Source organism: Aegilops tauschii, chromosome 6, assembly GCF_002575655.3.
Source record: "Aegilops tauschii subsp. strangulata cultivar AL8/78 chromosome 6, Aet v6.0, whole genome shotgun sequence".
In the NCBI taxonomy this organism is placed as follows: Eukaryota; Viridiplantae; Streptophyta; class Magnoliopsida; order Poales; family Poaceae; genus Aegilops; species Aegilops tauschii.
Window position 1 is genome coordinate 473213246 of NC_053040.3, and position 20930 is coordinate 473234175.

The 20930-nt window shown below is 45.9% G+C and overlaps 1 protein-coding gene across 4 annotated transcripts; it reads right to left on the bottom strand.

The window, feature by feature from the left end:
- Positions 1–1185: 1185 nt before the first annotated feature.
- Positions 1186–20290, bottom strand: LOC120966659 (putative F-box/FBD/LRR-repeat protein At1g66300). 4 transcript variants are annotated; one of them, XR_005760841.1, is made up of 8 exons: positions 20059–20290; positions 17670–19955; positions 17452–17518; positions 17179–17273; positions 16935–17029; positions 16630–16782; positions 16399–16539; positions 8302–8827 (listed from the first exon to the last, which is right to left on the bottom strand). XR_005760841.1 is itself a non-coding variant. In XM_073502538.1 (8 exons), the coding sequence occupies exons 1-3, from the start codon at positions 20151–20153 to the stop codon at positions 18743–18745; spliced, it is 312 nt and encodes a 103-aa protein (XP_073358639.1). In that variant the 5' UTR covers positions 20154–20290; the 3' UTR covers positions 8302–8827; positions 16399–16539; positions 16630–16782; positions 16935–17029; positions 17179–17273; positions 17452–18742. The 4 variants fall into 4 exon arrangements, 1 of the variants encoding a protein (XP_073358639.1); XM_073502538.1 differs by having other exon boundaries at positions 17452–18777; positions 19774–19955; XR_006665682.2 differs by lacking the exon at positions 8302–8827 and adding an exon at positions 1186–6662 and having other exon boundaries at positions 17452–19955.
- Between the last annotated feature and the right edge of the window lie 640 nt (positions 20291–20930).

Sequence of the window (20930 nt, forward strand, 5' to 3'; positions counted from 1 at the left end):
CCCGCTTCCTCCACAACTGGGATGAAGACCGAATCTCCCGCTTCAGAGACCCCGCGGTGAGGGTCCTTGACTTGCCGGGATTCCTCCGTCTTCGTAGATGGGCTGGCCTTGGGCCATCAGTCTCCACTCCTGCTTCTCACTGTCTCCTTTCCTTTCTACAACAACACCTGCAAAACAAGCACCAACTAGATCCAGGTTGTCTTCCCTACTAGGCTAGCTCTACCGCGCTTCATCACCAGCGCCTACCTCCCACGCTTCCGCCGCCGGCCACCGACGACCCCACCAACACCATGGACCGCTACTTCCACCCGAACAACTGGGTTATGTTGAACTACCCGTCCCACAGGAACTCGCCGGCAGGAAATAGAGATGCTTGCCCATGGACTACCCATGGACCAGTATAAAAGCACTTATAGAAAGACACTACACCCACGAACATTTTCTAAATGCACAAATTTAAAAACAGCGTAGACTTTTTTAAAAATTTATTTGCAAACTCAGATTGTATTTGGTAACAACTGACACGTGTCCCCGTCCTGCGATCTTATAGGCCATTGGGCCGTGTCCCAGGAGTAGTTATAGAAATTGGTAGAACAATAATTTTTTTTATGAATTGACGAAATTTTGTTCAATTCATGAACTTTTTTAATAGACGAATTACTTAAAAAAATAATGAACATTTTTCATTTCCCGAACATTTGTTTTCAAAATTCTTAAGACTTTTTTAAATATGCGAACATTTTTAAAAACCGCGAACATTTTCTAAATGCACAAACATTTAAAAACCGTGAAGACTTTAAAAAAAATATTTGCAAACTCGGATTGTATTTGGTAACAACTGACACGTGTCCCCGTCCTGCGATCTTATAGGCCGTTTGGCCGAGTCCCAGGAGTAGTTATAGAAATTAGTAGAACAATTTTTGAAATTGACGAACGTTTTTTAATTTAACAATAATTTTCTTAATCAGCAAAAAACTTATTAATCAATAAAACATATTGTAATTCACCAACAATTTTTGAATTTTTATGATATTTTTCAATACTTGAATATTTTCTGAATTGACTAAATTTTGTCCAATTCATGAACATTTTTAATAGACGACATATTTAAAAAATCATGAACATTTTTTTACCGAACATTTGTTTTCAAAATTCCGAAGACTTTTTTTTATATGCGTACATTTTTTAAAAACTGTGAAGATTTTCTAGCAGGCTGGTGAGCCAATGCTGTGTAGGGACGGAGCAGAGGTGCTGCACTTTTTTTATCCTCTTATTATCAAGATCGCCTAGTATGTTTGTGTCCCACTCTACAATAAATTGAAGATTCATCACAGAATTGAAGTGCACGACCTTTGAGCAAGGGACACACTAAGGAAAAGAAAAGAAAAAAAGTTCAACATCTTTACCTAGGGAAAAAGCAATGAAACCAACAAAACAATAAAAGTAATTTAGCTTACAAAGAATCCATCAAATCCTTCTGGAAGAACTAAAGGGAGGAAAATCATCTAAAAAAACGGATGATCCATTACATGGCTCAGAGATTACAAGTACCATCAACAACTTAACAACACAGACTTCCGAGTCGAGATGTTGCTCGAGAATGTCTGACTCATCGCCTAACACAATGTTGGAAACATAGCTGGGGCATGCCAACTCGCAGACCGAAACATCATATCGAAAAAGCAGGCTGTTATGTTCCCACATTAAATCAAACATGGAAATGCTAGTGAAGTTCAACACAAATTCTAAGGAGGCACTTTTGGTCACGTAGTCGAGCGAGTAAACTTCACATTTTGTGAAAACCTAGGACTATACCTTAAGGGGGCATCGTAAACTTCACATTTTGTGAAAATTTCTTAATAATCCTATTTATGACCTCCATTTCACCATGTAAAACAAATTTAGGCTGATTTGGATGAGATCAAAAAAATCACTTGCCTAGGAACGGACCGTTTGGTCTCACTTAAGCCAGTTGTTGCAAACAAGTGATTTTTTTGACCGCCTCCAAAACAACTCAAACTTTCTACACGTAATCTCATACACATATATCGAGAGAATGTGAATGTTTTTCCTTTTTTTTTGATTTTAGAGTGCCTCATTGAGTCTTAGGTCAAAACCTAGGACTATACCTTAAGGGGGCATCGTAAACTTCACATTTTATGAAAATTGCTTGATAATCCTATTTATGACCTGCATTTTACCATGTAAAACAAATTTAGGTTGATTTGGAGGAGATCAAGAAAATCACTTGCTTAGGAACGAACCGTTTGATCTCACTTAAGCCAGTTTTTGCAAGCAAGTGATTTTTTTGACCGCCCCCAAAACAACTCAAACTTTGTACACGTGATCTCATACACATATATCGAGAGAATGTGAAGGTTTAATATTTTTTATTTTTTATTGAATTTATAGTGCCTTTTTGAATCTTAGGTCAAAACCTAGGACTATACCTTAAGGGGGCATCGCAAACTTCACATTTTATTAAAATTTCTTGATAATCCTATTTGTGACCTGCATTTCACCATGTAAAATAAATTTAGACTGATTTGGAGGGGATAAAAAAAAATTACTTGCTTAGGAACAAACCGTCTGGTCTCACTTAAGTCAGTTTTTGCAAGCAAGTGATTTTTCTGACCTCCAAATCAACTCAAATTTTGTACACATGATCTCATACAAATATATCGAGAGAATGTGAAGGTTTAACATTTTTTGATTTTTTTTGAATTTATAGTGACTCGTTGAATCTTAGGTCAAAACCTAGGACTATACCTTAAGGGGGCATCGTAAACTTCACATTTTATGAAAATTTCTTGATAATCCTATTTGTGACCTGCATTTCACCATGTAAAGCAAATTTAGGCTGATTTCGAGGAGATAAAAAATCACTTGCTTAGGAACGGACCGTTTGGTCTTACTTAAGCCAGTTTTTGTAAACAAGTGATTTTTTCGACCTTCTCCAAATCAACTCAAATTTTGTACACATGATCTCATATAAATATATCAAGAGAATGTGAAGGTTTTACATTTTTTTTCTTTTTTTGAATTTATAGTGACTCGTTGAATCTTAGGTCAAAACCTAGGACTATACCTTAAGGGGGCATCGTAAACTTCACATTTTATGAAAATTTCTTGATAAACCTATTTGTGACCTGCATTTCACCGTGTAAAACAAATTTAGGCTGATTTGGAGGAGATAAAAAATCACTTGCTTAGGACCGGACCGTTGGTCTCACTTAAGCCAGTTTTTGCAAGCAAGTGATTTTTCCGACCTCCTCCAAATCAACTCAAATTTGGTACACATGATCTCATACAAATATGTCAAGAGAATGTGAGGCCAGTTTCTGATCTTAGGTCAAAATCTAGGACTATACCTTAAGATGGTATTTGACGGCAGCATGGGTGTGGAAAAGCTGTTAGGCACACGCGATGACGCGGTTGATCTTCGGGCTTACCTTCGGGAGACAAATCTGTTGCGGCCTTGTCCGCTAACCTCGCTGGTGCACCACCACCACCACCTCAGCCTTCTCCCGTTCTACTAGTGCTACATTTTGAACAACTGAAATACATTTTGGGCATCTGAAATACATTTTTCCCAAATAAAATACATGTTGTGGTTCTAAAATACATATGGTGAAAATGAAATACAGTTTGTGGTTATGATAGAGCTGCTAGCTTCAAACAGCTGCTTAAGTGACCAAACCGTTCGTCCCTAAGCAATAGGTTTTTTCGACCATCTCCGAATCAACCCAAATTGTTTTCCCTCGTGTCATGCAGGTCATAAACAGGATATCAGGTAGATGGTCGCATGCAGATCATAAACAAGATATCAGGTAAGCAAGTGATTTTCTAGACCATCTCCCAATTATCTCAAGGAGGAGGTCAAAAAATCACTTCCAATTCTCTCTAGGGTTGTATAAGAGATCATGTGTAAAAAATTGAGTGATTTGGAGGTAGTCAAAAAAGTTACTTCCTTACAAAAACTAGCTTAAGTGACCAAATAGTTCATCCCTAAGCAGGCGACAACACAGGAATAGGACCCGACATAAATTACATTGCTGGAGAGAACCCTCTCAAGACATGTGCGACGGTAAGCTCCATGGTGCCCGTGCTCGACGGTATGATCAAAAACTTCAGTGGGGCTCGGTCGGTCGTCTCCTCAGCCTCACCGCGCGTGTCGGGTAGGATGTTCCGTGCCGATGTCGAGGCTGAGGCATCCATGTGTACCGATGTGACCTCCGGAATACAAAAGTTGAGATTAGGAACACGACGGCTTTCGGGTCGAGCAAGTGCTTGCCGCAGTACCCGAAAGCTAGAGATGCAGGTGGGAGCAGGATGTTGAAAGTAGCTTGGAGATGAAAGCGCGATGGCCTTACCAGGTTACAGAGCGGCGTGAAGCCCGGTGGCACCCTCCATCTCCGGGCGGCAGCTATGCGTGGTCTAGCAAGGAGACAACAAGCAGATACAGGCATACAGCTAGGATCGGGATGGGGAAGGCATCGAGGTTATTGACCTCAGCAGCGAGAGGAGATGGCCGTGGGGGGTCTACGAGGAGGAGGACGAAGATGAGGAGGAAGACACTGAGTCGCTGAGTAGCGCATCAAGCAACTGTCACCCCAAGAGGAACAAAGAGGAACAACAAGAAGGAGGTCAAAGAAGAAAAGAACACGGAAGGAAACAGAAAAGAACTATGAAAGAGCGCACCCACCGGCTGCTGATGAGTTCGTCCAGTTCAACCTAGACCTGAGCAAACAGAGGAGGCCGAGCCACTGAGGGTGTATAGTCCAGCACATTGTTTTTAAACTGGACCAAGGAGAACGGGACTCTTACGGCGGGTTAGAGCAAGAAGAAAAGAACCAGTAAGATGGCTTGTTTTGTTCAGTGCCGCCTCTTCCTCCCGTGCTCCTCGCCGGCAGGAAGCCGAGACGCTTGCCAACGGACCAGTAAGACGGCTGGCTGCCCCGCCCCAGTGTCCGGCACGCGTGCCACGTCTGCCTTTGACCCATGTTCACCATGCTCGCCCATGCCCAACACACACGACGGTGACAGCCGACTGGAAGGCTGCACTGAAGGTGCTACATTGCATGATCACGCGTCCCGGGAGGACAAATTCGTGACGTCTAAGCCCTCTGATGTCGTCGTCGTCGTCGGGGCGGAAGCCACCAAGGGCACCAAGTGCATAAGTGCAATTTGATGGCTTCCTCCTCGTCCTCCTCCATCATCGTCGTCTTCAAGCTATACAACAGGAACAACTGGTGCTACATCCAATATAGGGTTGCTGCCAGAGTGCTCTTCGCTGGACGGAACTATTGAAGCAGCAGAAACAAAAAGGCTACAACCCCCAACTGTGACAGGTTTTCATGTGATGCTGCCAGAGTGCTCTTCGCTGGACGGAACTATTGAAGCAGCGGAAACAAAAAGGCTACAACCCCCAACTGTGATAGGTTTTCATGTGATTATAGGTACTTTTTTTAGGAAATACTACGATCCAGTACCTATAAATAGAAAGCAGAACCTCCTTATGTCTATACATAGAAAGAAGGAGTTCCAGGACCGACTCATAGACTGTGCTAACTCCAGGCATAGCATAGGAGATGGATGGGGGAAAAGGCATCACAGGAAGGAATGATGCAATAAATCCGGATAGCCAAGAAAAGACACATCTCTTGATCGGTCTCCGCCCTCCCATACCTCCTAAAACAACGGTAGTTTGCCTCTTTTCGTTTACCTAGCCCAAACGCCTATCTATTTAGTACTTTCGAGTACCGCGCAACAGCTTTCGAGTAAGAAAGCAACTTGACATTACGATCCCCCAGAAGAGGATTCATATTATTGTAGGTTTGTTTTTCATTTCCAGGTCCCTCCTTTTTTGGGAAATTCTTTTTTTCATTTTCCCAACATTTCTTAAAATACTTTTTCAACATTTTCTAAATACTTGTTCAACATTTTCCAAATACTTGTTCAACATTTTTTATAAATGAAAAATATTTCTTCAAATATTGATTCAACATTATTAAATACTTGTTCAATATTTTTCAAATACATGATCGACATTTTTCACATACTTGTTCATCTGCGCATGTCGCCGAGTCGAGATCTTCAAGGCTCGCGACGGGCCATTAGTGGTCTCCGACGGCAGCGTCGGAGGCGGAGCAAAAAGAGATCGAGGGACGCGGAACAGTATTCCGGCTAGGCGGAAACTGCCATGTAGAGGTAGAATAGAACACAAGGGTGGAGATGGGAGCTGCTGGGAAACAGGAGCGAGAGGATGAAGATGGTTCTGAGGCAAGGCCTAAGCCCCATGACCGAGAAGATACCGCCTCCTGGCCGCCGGATATGATGGCCTCTGCTACCTTCCAAGATAAGCTCGCCGATCTACCCGGCGCGAAGCTCGTGGCCCACCTTTCCAATTCCTACGCACACGAGGGTGTCCACGCCCTGCGTCGCGATCGGCGCGCATCGCCTCCTTGCCTATGATGGTCTCTGCTACCTCCGAGGACTGCTTCGGCCGGCTGCATGGGGGCGTTGGGGCCGCGCTCGCCGGCTCCGGCAGGGCTCCGAGGAGGCCGCCCGTCGTCGAGGGAGGAGGGGTCGTGGCGCCTGGAACCCTAGCGGCGGCTGAACCCTTGAGCGAGGGGGGAGGGGGAGGGACTGAGCTCCGGTGCCTGAATTCATGAATTTTTTAATGAAGCATTTGAAAAATGTTAATCCGTATAGAAGAGCAAATATGAAAAAATGATGTAACATTTCGATAATGTATATAAAAATGTTAATCAAACTTTTGAATTTTTTTAACAACGCGGACGAGGTTGATGGTCGGGAGCGAGTCGACGGCAGCCTGGACGGACGTGAAGTTGCCAGCCGCGGGGTCTTTGTCGACGACGAGCGAGTAGGACGGGAACACGCGGGCCAGCTGCACGTGGTGGTACGTACTGTGCTTGAGGCCGCCCACGTAGCGCACCCACTGCATGAACAACCACTCCAGCTCCTCCGCCCGCGTCGCGTTCTCCGGGAACGGCCGGCCCGCTACCCTACCCGGCCACACGCCACGCGTGTGCCCTTCCATGCCCACCACCACCACAACAATGGCGATGCAGAGCAGGAGCCAGAGCCGGCCGGCGCGTGGCATTGGCGGCATCGGTCGCGCGCCAACGCCACACACGACCGGTGGCTGGGCATGCCACCATCCAGGAGCTTGTCCACAAACCTGGTGCTAATGAGCAAGCAGAGCCAGTGGGTGGAAAAGCTGCTAGGCACACGCGGTGCCGCGGTTGATCTCCGGCCTTACCTCCGGGAGACAAATCTTGTTGCGGCCTTGTCCGCTAATCTCGCTGGCGCACCAACACCACCACCTCAGCCTTCTCCCCGTTCTACTAGTGCCGTAGGTAAGAGTTCGACCCCCTTTTCTAATGAGCACACTCACAGGGAAAGGTATTTTACTGTTGTTTTTTGTGCACTAGGAGTAGGTCCACACCATTGTTGACAGTATGCCAGTGGAGAAGATGGTTGCGCCGACTGTACGGACAGAGCAACTGAAGGTGGTGCCGGCAGCAGGGATGGAGCAGCTGAAAAGCGAGGCGCGCGGCGATACGCTGCCGTTGTCCGAGAAGAAGAGCAAACGGGAGGAGGCAACTGAAATAGACGTGCTTGGCTTTAATTTGCCTCAACACACACTCGAACCAGACCAGATTACAAGAAAGAAAACCCAAAGGTGACTCATCTGCTTCTCCTCCGGCCGGGCAGGACACCGTCGTCATCGAGGCAGAAGCTACCAAGGGCACCAAGTGCAGAAGTGCAACGCGATGGCTTCATCCTCCTCGTCCTCCGTCGTCGTCATCGGCAATGACGACGACGCCACCTCCGACGCGCTCTCCGGGCCCGCTGTCGAGTGCATCGCCTCGACCCTACCCACCCAGGCCGTCGTCGACGCCCTCGGCAAGAAGCATGGCGTTTTGAGGGAGTTCCTCGCGCGCCCCGCCAGTGAGTTGCGAGCGTAGAAACTGAATGGGGCCCCACCGCCGAGTTGCGAGCCCGTCCACACCAGTATGCCAGTGGAGAAGATGGTGACGCCGACTGTAGGGACAAAGCATTGCATGTATGGTTTGAAGTGCTACTCATTGATTTTGATCATCCTAGGAAATCCAGCGGATGGTTTCGTCATTGCACTCTAGCACCTACCGTGCGGAACTTCCTAGGATGATAAAAATCAGTGAGTAGCACTTCAAACCTTACATGCAATGCTTTGTCCCTACAGTCGGCACCACCATCTTCTCCACTGGCATACTGGTATGGACGGGCTCGTAACTCAACGGTGGGGCCCCATTCAGTTTCTATGCTCGCAACTCATCCAAATAAACAATTTAGTAGGTTATCATTCGACACATTTTAAGAACATGAAGCACCTAAAAGCTGCGGGAGGTGATGACTGCTCATGCGATCATGCAGAACATCATTAGGAATAATGTCTCCCACGTCTACGACTAGGGCGCGCCAGGGGTGTAGGCCCGCCCTGTGGCTCTCATTCTCACTTGGGATTTGATAGGAAACAATTCTGATAGGAAAGTAAATTTAGAGTATTTAAGCAGCGTTCAGGCCAAGAAGCACTGCCACAAAATGCACACAATATACCGGTCTCCAAGACAAACCATGCATATGATTTGTGGAAGCCAAGTTTTACCAACAAGGGCTCCTGCTCCAACTGGGATGAGCCGCAGCCGCTAGGGGATGGGAGATCCAACAGGAGCTGGGATGTGCCGCTACGGAGTGGATACAAAAGATCCAACAGGTGGGCTGGGCCACATCCGCAAGGGCATGGGAGATCACTCACTTTCTGATAATGAAAAAGATAATGATGAGGTTTATGAAAATACTCAAACAAGACAATGATGTTGAGATAGAACCTGCAGTTGATCTTGATAACCAACAACCCAAGAATACATGATATGATAAATGAGACTTTATTGCTAGAAAACACGGTAAAGAAAGAGAACCGTGAGTTCAAAAACCTATACCCTATCCACCTAAGTCAACTAAAAAGAGAGATGATGATGTAACAAATAGAAATATGTAGAAAGTTTCCCAAAATTTGAAGTTTAGAGTGTCACTTTATGCTAAATTCCGAGGTTTTCACCTGAAATTCAACCGGGCATTATAAAAATAAAAAAAATCAATAAAATGTAAAAACTTCACAATCTATCTATGTTTGTCTACAAGATCATGTGTAGAAAATTTGAGATGATTTAGAGGTGGTCGAAAAAATCACGTTGTTAGAAAAGCTGGTTTGAGTGACCAAACGGTCTGTCCTTAAAAAAAGTGATTTTTTCGACCATGTCCAAAATAACCCCAATTTTGGCATACATGATGACATACATGTAACAAATAGAAATATGTAGAAAGTTTCCCAAAATTTGAAGTTTAGAGTGTCACTTTATGCTAAATTCCGAGGTTTTCACCTGAAATTCAACCGGGCATTATAAAAATAAAAAATTCAATAAAATGTAAAAACTTCACAATCTATCTATGTTTGTCTACAAGATCATGTGTAGCAAATTTTGTTGGAAATATGCCCTAGAGGCAATAATAAAATGGTTATTATTATATTTCCCTGTTCATGATAATTGTCTATTGTTCATGCTATAATTGTGTTATCCGGAAACCGTAATACATGTGTGAATACATAGACCACAACATGTCCCTAGTGAGCCTCTAGTTGACTAGCTCGTTGATCAATAGATGGTTACGGTTTCCTGACTATGGACATTGGATGTCATTGATAACGGGATCACATCATTAGGAGAATGATGTGATGGACAAGACCCAATCCTAAGCATAGCACAAGATCGTGTAGTTCGTCTGCGAGAGCTTTTCCAAATGTCAAGTATCATTTCCTTAGACCATGAGATTGTGCAACTCCCGGATACCATAGGAGTGCTTTGGGTGTGCCAAACGTCACAACGTAACTGCGTGGCTATAAAGGTGCACTACGGGTATCTCTGAAATTGTCTGTTGGGTTGGCACGAATCGAGACTGGGATTTGTCACTCCATGTGACGGAGAGGTATCTCTGGGCCCACTCGGTAATGCATCATCATAATGAGCTCAATGTGAACAAGTGTTTGGTCACGGGATCATGCATTACGGTACGAGTAAAGTGACTTGCCGGTAACGAGATTGAACAAGGTATTGGGATACCGACGATCAAATCTCGGGCAAGTAACGTACCGATTGACAAAGAGAATTGTATACGGGATTGATTGAATCCTCGACATCGTGGTTCATCCGATGAGATCATCGTGGAACATGTGGGAGCCAATATGGGTATCCAGATCCCGCTGTTGGTTATTGACCAGAGAGTCGTCTCGGTCATGTCTGCATGTCTCCCGAACCCGTAGGGTCTACACACTTAAGGTTCGGTGACGCTAGAGTTGTATAGATATTAGTATGCGGTTAACCAAGTTGTTCGGAGTCCTGGATGAGATCCCGGACGTCACGAGGAGTTCCGGAATGGTCCGGAGGTAAAGATTTATATATGGGAAGTCCTATTTTGGCCACCGGAAAATGTTTGGGATTTTTCAGTATTGTACCGGGAAGGTTCTAGAAGGTTCCGAAGTGGGGCCCACCTGCATGGGGGACCCACATGAACGTGGGTAGTGGGGGCAGGGCCCCACACCCCTGTTCAAGGCGCACCAAGATCCCACCTTAGAAGGAATAAGATCATAGGGATAAGATCAAGATCCCTAAAAATGAGGGATAACAATCGGTGGGGAAGGGAAATGATGGGATTTCTTTCCCCCACCTTTGCCAACGCCCCAATGGACTTGGAGGGCAAGAAACCAGCCCCCTCCACCCCTATATATAGTGGGGAGGCGCATGGGAGCTGCACCCCAAGCCCTGGCGCCTCCCTCCCTCCCGTGACACCTCTTCCTCCCCGCTTGCGCTTGGCGATGCCCTGCCGGGATCCCGCTACTTCCACCACCACGCCGTCGTGCTGCTGGATCTCCATCAACTTCTCCTCCCCCCTTGCTGGATCAAGGAGGAGACGTCCCCGCTCCGTACGTGTGTTGAACGCGGAGGTGCCGTCCGTTCGGTGCTAGGATCATCGGTGATTTGGATCACGACGAGTACGACTCCATCAACCCCGTTCTCTTGAACGCTTCCGCGCACGATCTACAAGGGTATGTAGATGCACTCCCCTCTCTCTCGTTGCTAGATGACTACATAGATTGATCTTGGTGATACGTAAAAAAATTTAAATTTCTGCTACGATCCCCAACAAATTTGAGGTGATTTAGAGGTGGTCGAAAAAATCACGTTATTAGAAAAGCTGGTTTGAGTGGAGAAGAAACGGTCTGTCCTTAAAAAAAGTGATTTTTTCGACCATGTCCAAATGATCCCAATTTCAGCTCGAGGGAGAGGTACAGCTGGAGGGAGAGGTACAACTCGAGGGAGAGGAAGGAGAAACAGTATGGATCAAGGTACAGTTACATCTAACCCATATATGAATCATTTGTGAAGTTTTGCAATTTTCTAATTATCATTATGGGGAATCATTTGAATACCAGGAAATATCCTACCTAGCAGAACAAGGCGAGGCAATGTCGCTTGATTGGACGCGAGGACCATGTGATCGTTGTCTGCTATTATTCTACCTCCCTGTCTGTTGGTTGTGCCTTGTTCTGGTACTTTGGTTGTCTGTACTTTGTGAACCTGGGGCATGCCCCAATGCAGTACTTTGTTATAACTCGTCGTTGGCTGGCCATTACTGCGCCTTATGTCCTCATGGGTAATACTCTGGCCAATACTGTTTTGAAGTGTATTGCCCAGGATTGGGTGAAAGCAAAACTAAAATTCTTTGGTTCATCGGCAAAATTCCTTAGTACGTACAGGAAATACTAGGGCCGATCAATCCAACCCTTAATGACTCTGAAACTCTTTTTAAAATTGTTGAAATTCAAAAAATGTTGCAAACATTTTCTAATTTATTTAAAATTCGAAAATTGTAGGGGGGTCTTTTCCTACCCTTTACCTTAGTATTTTCGAAAACACGATAATTCGGAACAAATATTTCAAAAAATGTTGCAAACATTTTCGAAATTTTTTAAAATTCGAAAATTGTAGTGGGATCTTTTCCTACCATTTACCTTAGTATTTTCGAAAACAAGATAATCCAGAACAAATATACCACCACTCCATGGCTTTTCTTTAAAATTATTTCAAATTCCAACATTTTAAAATTTGAACTAATATACCACAGCTCCATGGCCTCAAGATCCGGCGCATTCCTTTTCTGCAAGGAGCCGTGGCCATGCCCGGTGGAGTGGGGCGAGCAGTCAGTAGCGGCGGACTGGTTGAAGTTTGTTATAGCCCCTACGCCGCGCGCCTTGACGACCGCGGCGCCGCCACTTTATGACAAGGAGAGGCCGGCGAGCAGAGCAGCTCCCTCCCTCTCCTCCGTCGATCGCTCGCCTCGCCGCCCGCCACCGCCGGGAATCGCCCCGCCCCTTTGACGATCAAGCTCCGGCCTACTCCCCATTCCTCCGTACCCCTATCATGTTTTTATTTTCTGTGTGATTTCTCGCATTTGTGGGGCCACCCTTTCTTATCAAACAAGTGAAAGAGATAATCCAGTAGATGGATTTGGAGGAGGTCAAAAAATCACGTTCTTACGAAAACTGGATTAAGTAAGACCAAACGGTCCGTCCCTAAGCAAGTCGTTTTTTCGACCATCTCCGAATCTGCCCAAACTTGTTGTACATGGTAGCATGAAGGTATTAAACATCATTACCTAACAATCCTCAAGAAATATGAAAGTTGACATTGTCCCAGGTGGAGCTCACATTTGGCCCGGCACTTTCGACACCGCCAGGGACGCCGCCAGAGCATACGACGCCGCGGTCGTCAAGGCGTGCGGCGTAAGGGCGATAACGAACTTCAACCAGTCCGCCGCTACTGACGGCGGCAGCGTCTCCTTGCTCCTACACGTCCCAGCCGAGCCGTCTGGGCCCGGACTAATTTCCGGGGTCGAGGTTTTGATATGAAATTCAAAGGGGCAGTAATTTTTTTAAAATAAATCAAAATACTGTAAAACCTGCACAGTCTATCTATGTTTATGTATGAGATAATGTGTGCAAAATTTTAGGGGATTCGGAGGAGGTCGAAAAATCACATTCTTACAAAAACTGGATTAAGACCAAACGATCCGTCCCTGGGCTGAGTAGGCGTGAGGGAACCCGCCAGGTGTTGGCTGCCTCCTGTCAGCGGTGCATGCTTGTCTTCTAGCGCATTGAATGTGCTGTGCTCTTTGTCGGGCGGTGGGAACCAGCTGGAGGGCTCCACCGTTCCAGAAGTGATGCGAGGTGCTTCTCTCGTGCGTCTTGAGAGATGTTCCCGACATCTCCTTGCTGGAATCCTCCTAGGTCAATCCTGCATTGTCCGAGAGGCGTGCTCGGAATCCAGGGAAATGGGGTACCCCAGTATCCGGTTACTGACAGTCCGTATCCACTCGACCTGGGCACCGCCTCACGCTGAGTCAGACTATAGGGAACCCTACATTTTGTAACGAAGACCGTGTCCACCATGGCACCGCGCCAGGAGGCGACGAGGGGGCCACAGGCCGGCCCCCGGCGCGCTGGGGCTAAAAACGGACATGGCCTCCTCGCGTGGTGTCGACCTGGGCACCGCTTGACGCTGGGTCCGTATCCACTCGACCTGGGCAGCGCCTCACGCTGAGTCGGACTACAGGGAACCCTACATTTTGTGACGAAGACCGTGTCCACCATGGCACCGCGCGAGGAGGCCACGAGGGGGCCACAGGCCGGCCCCCGGCGCGCTGGGGCTAAAAACGGACATGGCCTCCTCGCGTGGTGTCGACCTGGGCACCGCCTGACGCTGGGTCCGTATCCACTCGACCTGGGCAGCGCCTCACGCTGAGTCGGACTACAGGGAACCCTACATTTTGTGACGAAGACCGTGTCCACCATGGCACCGCGCGTGGAGGCCATGACCGGATGAGACCGCCGCTGGAGGAGCCACCGCCACCGGTGAGCGACTGCGGAGGCAGCAAGGCCACCACGCCGAGCACTCAAGCTCGTCGCGATGCCCTTGTGGCCACGGAGGAACTGATGAAGTTCCCTCCAAACTACAAGGACAACGCCGCCGAGCCCAAGAACAAGAAGACGAAATCATTTTCGTCCTCGGAGGTCATGGACGACGAGCCCTGCCAGTTGCATCCCGACGACAATCATTCGAAGAAGGAATGCCGACGTGGAAGGCGGGGCCAGCCGAGGCGTTTCTCGGGCAATAACACTAGGTTCACCGGCTTCGCTTGCGGCCAACCCGGCCACATCGCAAGGGACTGCACCCAGAAGGGTGGTGGAGGAACCCCGCCTGGTGGTCGCAATAACCCTTCCCGGGTAAAGCAGACAACCAGGGTGGCGAGTTCGTCACTCCCGGAGGTGGCTCTGCTCCGTTCATCGTCTTCTCAGCCTCGCGCGCGTGTGTCGTGTGCTAACTCAATCAGCTCTTTGGGATACGGGAGCATCGGGGTAACGCAGACAACCAGGGTGGCGAGTTCGTCACTCCCGGAGGTGGCTCCGGGAAGTTCCAGGTGGCGCGTCGGCTCCGCCCTCCAACGAAGCCAACAAGAGGCGGCGCTCCCCACGTGCGCCGGTCTCACGGGGGGCCATAGGCCGGCCCCCGGCGCGATGGGGCTAAAAACGAACATGGCCTCCTCGCGCGGTGTCGACCTGGGCACCGCCTCATGCTGGGTCCGTATCCACTCGACCTGGGCACCGCCTCACGCTGAGTCGGACTATAGGGAACCCTACATTTTCTGACGAAGACCGTGTCCACCATGGCACTGCGCGAGGAGGCCATGACTGGATGAGACCGCCGCTGGAGGAGCCACCGCCACCGGTGAGCGGCTGCGGAGGCAGCAAGGCCACCACGCCGAGCGCTCAAGCTCGTCGCGATGCCCTTGTGGCCATGGAGGAACTGATGAAGTTCCCTCCAAACTACAAGGACGACGCCGCCGAGCCCAAGAACAAGAAGACGAAATCATTTTTGTCCTCGGAGGTCATGGACGACGAGCCCTGCCAGCTGCACCCCGACGACAATCATTCAAGGAAGGAATGTCGGCGTGGAAGGCGGGGCCAGCCAAGGCGTTTCTCGGGCAATAACACTGGGTTCACCGGCTTCGCTTGCGGCCAACCCGGCCACATCGCGAGGGACTGCACCCAGAAGGGTGGTGGAGAAACCCCGCCTGGTGGTCGGGATAACCCTTCCCGAGGTAACGCAGACAACCAGGGTGGCGAGTTTGTCACTCCCGGAGGTGGCTCCGGTCTCAATAGTACGTCTTCTCGGCCTCGCGCGCGCGTGTCGTGTGCTAACTCAATCAGCTCTTCGGGATACGGGAGCATCGGGGTAACGCAGACAACCAGGGTGGCGAGTTCGTCACTCCTGAAGGTGGCACCTGGAAGTTCTAGGAACCCAGGGGTTTACTGGGATGCATACCGTCACGGCAAGTTCGCCCTTCGCTTTCGCCAGCTCCCCTACATGCTCCCGGTGCGTGATGTCTCTCTCGAGCCTGCTGGCGCAGTTCTTCCGCAGCACCCACACTCTAAACTTCAAATTTTGGTCGAAAAAATCACTTGAAATCATTGAGCTCTGGTCGAAAAAATCACTTGAAATCATAAAGCGAGGACCGGCTCTGTTTTGGGAACAAGAAATCCTTCGATACATCATGACTACCACAGTGATCTTGCACAGCATAATCATTGAGCATGAGTTTGGCCAAGATTTGGATTATTGCTACTCTGACTTAACAGGAAGGGTGGTGCATCCTCGTAGAAGGACAACCCGCATCCGACACTTTCTTGAAGTTCATCAAGAAATTCAAGATGTGGATAGTCATGAACGTCTTTAACAAGATCTCGTGGCGGAGTGTAAACATGGAATGGGCAACAAGACCACTAGTTCTACACTTCTACTTCTATGTTTCATGTTATGTTTGATGCACTTTGTGTTATGTTAGACGAATAAGGGTGTTGAATTTGGGGTTGTGACTGATGGACTATGTAATAAATAAGTACTAGTGCTTTATTTGTTTTGGAATAATTTGAAATGAGTTTGATATTATTTTGCAAGTGCACAAAGATGTGTGGTAGAAGTAGAATCTAAAGTTTTGGTCTCCAGTTTTTACAACATTGCAATTACTGCAAAAGCAGAAAAAAATGGAGACCAAAAATCTTCTCTCTCCACACCTAAGACTGTTTTTTGGTCTGATGTGGAGATACTATAATTGATGTGTAATTCCAGCTGACATGTTAGAACAAGTAGGAAGGGTTGTCAATTGTCATACATTCTAATTCGTAATAAATATTAAATATGGACAAAGGTAACTTACAATCTGAGTTCGTATGTGGACCCTCCTTGATGCTAATCTTCTCATGAAGTATGCCACATGTACTTAAGATATTCAAGATTGCACGAACTCCCTCGTCAACCTCTTCACATTCAACGTAAACGGACTTGCTCCTACAATTTTCTATCAGATAAGAACGCTTAGTAAAGACAAATACATCATCCACAATAACACCTTAAATAATACAGCAACATCGTTATATACAGCATATACCTCAGTGTTATCAAGCTTAAGAGTGAGTATCTCAAGGACTGGAGACTGTCGGAGAATGCAAACTAGGTTAATGGCCGTAAACCACTCATTGAGTAACAGAGTCTTCATTTTGCCAAAGATGGGACGCCATTTCAAATCCCGTCTAAAGAGAAACTGAACAAATTGCAAAGAACAAAAAAGAATCTGAGACTATAGAAGATTAAATAATTTATGCTATAAGAACCTAAAATATCATATATTTTTTTATCCAATCAAGACACTATTGTTAGCCAATGATTGGGGTGCATTAGATTAAGATAAAATACCAGAATGCGACAATGAAGATAAACCACTCATTGAGTAACAGAGTCTTCATTTTGCCAAAGATGGGACGCCATTTCAAATCCCGTCTGTAGAGAAACTGAACAAATTGCAAAGAACAAAAAAGAATCTGAGACTCTAGAAGATTAAATAATTTATGCTATAAGAACCTAAAATATCATATTTTTTATCCAATCAAGACACTATTATTAGCCAATGATTGGGGTGCATTAGATGAAGATAAAATACCAAAATGCGACAATGAAGATAAACCACTCATTGAGTAACAGAGTCTTCATTTTGCCAAAGATGGGACGCCATTTCAAATCCCGTCTGTAGAGAAACTAAACAAATTGCAAACAACAAAAAAGAATCTGAGACTCTAGAAGATTAAATAATTTATGCTGTAAGAACCTAAAATATCATATATTTTTTATCCAATCAAGACACTATTATTAGCCAATGATTGGGGTGCATTAGATGAAGATAAAATACCAAAATGCGACAATGAAGATAAAGTACCATTAAGAAACAGAGTCTTCATTTTGCCAAAGATGGGACGCCATTTCAAATCCCGTCTGTAGAGAAACTAAGCAAATTGCAAACAACAAAAAAGAATCTGAGACTCTAGAAGATTAAATAATTTATGCTGTAAGAACCTAAAATATCATATATTTTTTATCCAATCAAGACACTATTATTAGCCAATGATTGGGGTGCATTAGATGAAGATAAAATACCAAAATCCCGCCTGTTCTTGTGACAGAAATCATGACATCCATCGTTAGGTCGGACATAGGCTGTTTCTAGCAATGGCACCTTAAAAATCATCCAACTAGAGTGAGATAAGACTCGGGGAACAACAGTAAATACAGCAAGGCAAAGGCAGTCCTTGCTGGATGGATGCAGAGCACTATACTGTACATTCTACCCACTATCATTCTTAGTGATATATATTCTACCAAATGGAACACGAGAGAAGACCTAAACTGAATGTCAAGATGAGAACAGCTACTATTTTCATCACCCAATAAACAGTAAAAGGATTAGATAACTTTTGAACTGAAAAAAAATGAGAAGAGAATACAAAATGATTTTGCATGGATGGTACAGATCTATAATTTTTTGAACAGAAAAAAAAGAGGAGAATAAAAAATGTGGGCTACTTATTGTAGTGTGACCAGCAATTACAGAATAATAAACTATGTTGAAATATAACAGTCATTCTAAGCTCCATCAGCATGCAGATCCAATTTATAGTGAAGGATAATGAATACAAAATATGGATGGATTTGGAGGGGGGGTCTGTGTCATACATTCTAAGTCATGTGTAATTACATCAGACATGTTGGAAGGGTTGTCATACAATCTGACCTATAATGGATCCTAAATATAGACAAAGGTAACTTACAATCTGAGTATGGACACAGACCCGCCTTGATGGTAATTTGCTCACTAAGTATGCCGCATCTACTTAAGATATTCAAAATTTCACTACTCCCTCATCAACCTCGTCACATTCAATGTAAACAAACTTAATTAAGGTGTGCACACACAAGTGGCTGCTCTATTGTTTCCTGGGCTCCTGTTGCTCCTACAATGTTCTATCAGATAAGAGCACTTAGTAAGGCAAATACAGCATCCATGAAAACACCTTAAATAATATAGCAACATTGTTATCCATACAGCATATACCACGGTGTCATAACACTGAAGAGTGGGTATCTCAAGATTTGGAGATTGTTGGAGAATGCAAAATAGGTCAATAGCCGTAAACCACTCATTGAGTACGAGAGTCTTTTATTTGTCAGAATTAGGGCACCATTCCAAATCCTGTTTGAAGATAAGCTGGACAAATTGCAAATGAACAGAAAAAAACAGTCTGAGACTCTGGTACAATATACTAGGAACTTCAGTTAGATACTTTAATTTCAAAACTAGGAAAAGAAAATCTATACTATGTCCGCAAACTATCACATTTTATCCAATAGAGCCACGATGTTATTAATTTGTTGATTTCAGGCCCAATGGGTGAAGATGAAGTTAGGAAGCTGTGGTGTGAAAATAAATAACTAGACTATATGCGGCTCTAACAATGGATATAAATACTACAGCTACAACAGAAACTATGGGTGGCAACTGGCAAAGTAACAGTAAGAGTAAGAAAGATAGTGCAGAGCATACCAATTCAGGCATAGCAATCAATTTCAACTCAACAGCATTGGACAATCCGTTGAGAAGCAGACACTTCTCGCTGGCACATCCACATGTAAGAAAATCGTCCTCGTCAGTTTCACAGACACCACAGTACGCACGGCCAAGCAAAATGGATGCTTTTCCCAGTAATGGCATCTCTTCAAGGGAAGGAGTCAAGCCCTGAGAATCTCCTAGTTCCAACGAGATAAGACATGGGGCATCACTATCCATGTGGATATCCTCAGGGAAGATATTGTCCTCCCCAATGAATCACAGATGCTTTAGTGATTTAGAACGTACTATCTCAAACGCGTCAACAAGGCAACTTTCTATTGTTAGCTGCTCTAATACTGGGCAGCATGCATCGATTGATGCAGAGGCCGGAGGTACGCCTCCTTTTCAACAACAAAAAAAATCTCAAACGCGTCAACAAGGCAACTTTGTATTGTTAGCTGCTCTAATACTGGGCAGCCCTAGAAATCCGCCGAGGAATCTATGAGGTCAACATAATAAAATGTTGTGTGCCTCAAGTGGCGGGAGATGAGACGTGTACCAGGTGATACTGGTGCGTCCACAGAACACAGCGGCACTTTAAAATGTACTCGTTAATCAATCGATTGGTTTGTTTGAAACTGATATGGTCCACACCAGTGCAGGGATTGCGCCTCCAAAAGTAACGCCACTGGGTGTCAAGCAAGCAAGTCTGCAGGGCATCATCTCCCGGCAGAAGGGACAGGATGTGGTCGAGCTGGTCGTCGGGGAGGAGGCGGAAGGGATCCTCGCCGGTGCCAGCAGCCTTCTTGCCCATTTCGTCGAACGGGTGGCGGGTGCTGCGGGATTGGGGAAGAAAATCAGCAGAAACACGAGAGAAAAAAAAAGGAACCACAAAGTCGATCTGATTCTGGAGAAAAAAGGAAGAGATTGCAGCTTCACCTGAGCACGACTCGTCGACACTCGACAGGCGGAAGCTCCGGCCGCCGGCAGCCGCGGGGAAGAACAGGCCGGGAGAGGAATACGCCTCCTACCATCCCACCCCGACGGTATTTAACGAATCACAAGAAGGGGAGAGGAGAGGGTTCGGCGCCGTCCGTCGACCTCGATTCCCCTCCCCGTGCGCCATTATTGCCGCGCTCATTCCCCGCAGAGAAATCGTACGCGAGTAGAATGCGAGAAGACCGCCGGAGGGAGCGCCCATGCAACCCGCGGGCGTTCTGGTTTTGTGGGGCCGACGTTTTTTTTTTAGTATTTTCAGTTTATTTTTGCTTATCTATCTTTTGTTTTTTGCATATCCTTATCTATCTTTTCTTTCGCATGGATCAAGTTGTACCATCGTATTTTGTTCCCTTATTGTGGGTTTGTATCAAAATTTACTTGGTCATAGATTTTCCTTTAAAAACCGAGTACAATCTAGATGCGCTCACGCAACATGAAACATGCACAAACTCACAATATATAGTGAGGATTAAATTTGTTTGAGATTGACGATGTTATAAAAAATGCCATGATAAATACACCCGACATCAAAATTTTGATCCTCATGACTAGGCACAAACCATCGCCCTAGCCACCCACTTAAATCTAAACCCAACCTAGAAGCTTGATGGCTTTTGAGCTCGACTCCATTTCTTGGCCTGATGGCCTAGCCCAGAACCAGGTAAAGGACAAAAAAAGGTTTTAGTGTAAATACATGCATATTACGATTAAAAAATTATTTTAAATGGGCAAATAGCACTATTGATTTATTTCGAACGGGGATTGGGCTTGCTAAAACCCGACGGAATAAATGCCCGGATCTACGCCCAACC

Bases quoted from the DNA above. Each gene is read 5' to 3' on its own strand.
- LOC120966659 (XM_073502538.1), bottom strand. From the start codon at position 20,153: ATGGTAGGAGGCGTATTCCTCTCCCGGCCTGTTCTTCCCCGCGGCTGC. The intron at 19,956-20,058 runs GTGAAGCTGCAA...CCAATCCCGCAG, and splicing joins TGTCGACGAGTCGTGCTCAG to CACCCGCCACCCGTTCGACG. The intron at 18,778-19,773 runs GTGTGGACCATA...CAATTTGTCCAG, and splicing joins GAGGCGCAATCCCTGCACTG to CTTATCTTCAAACAGGATTT.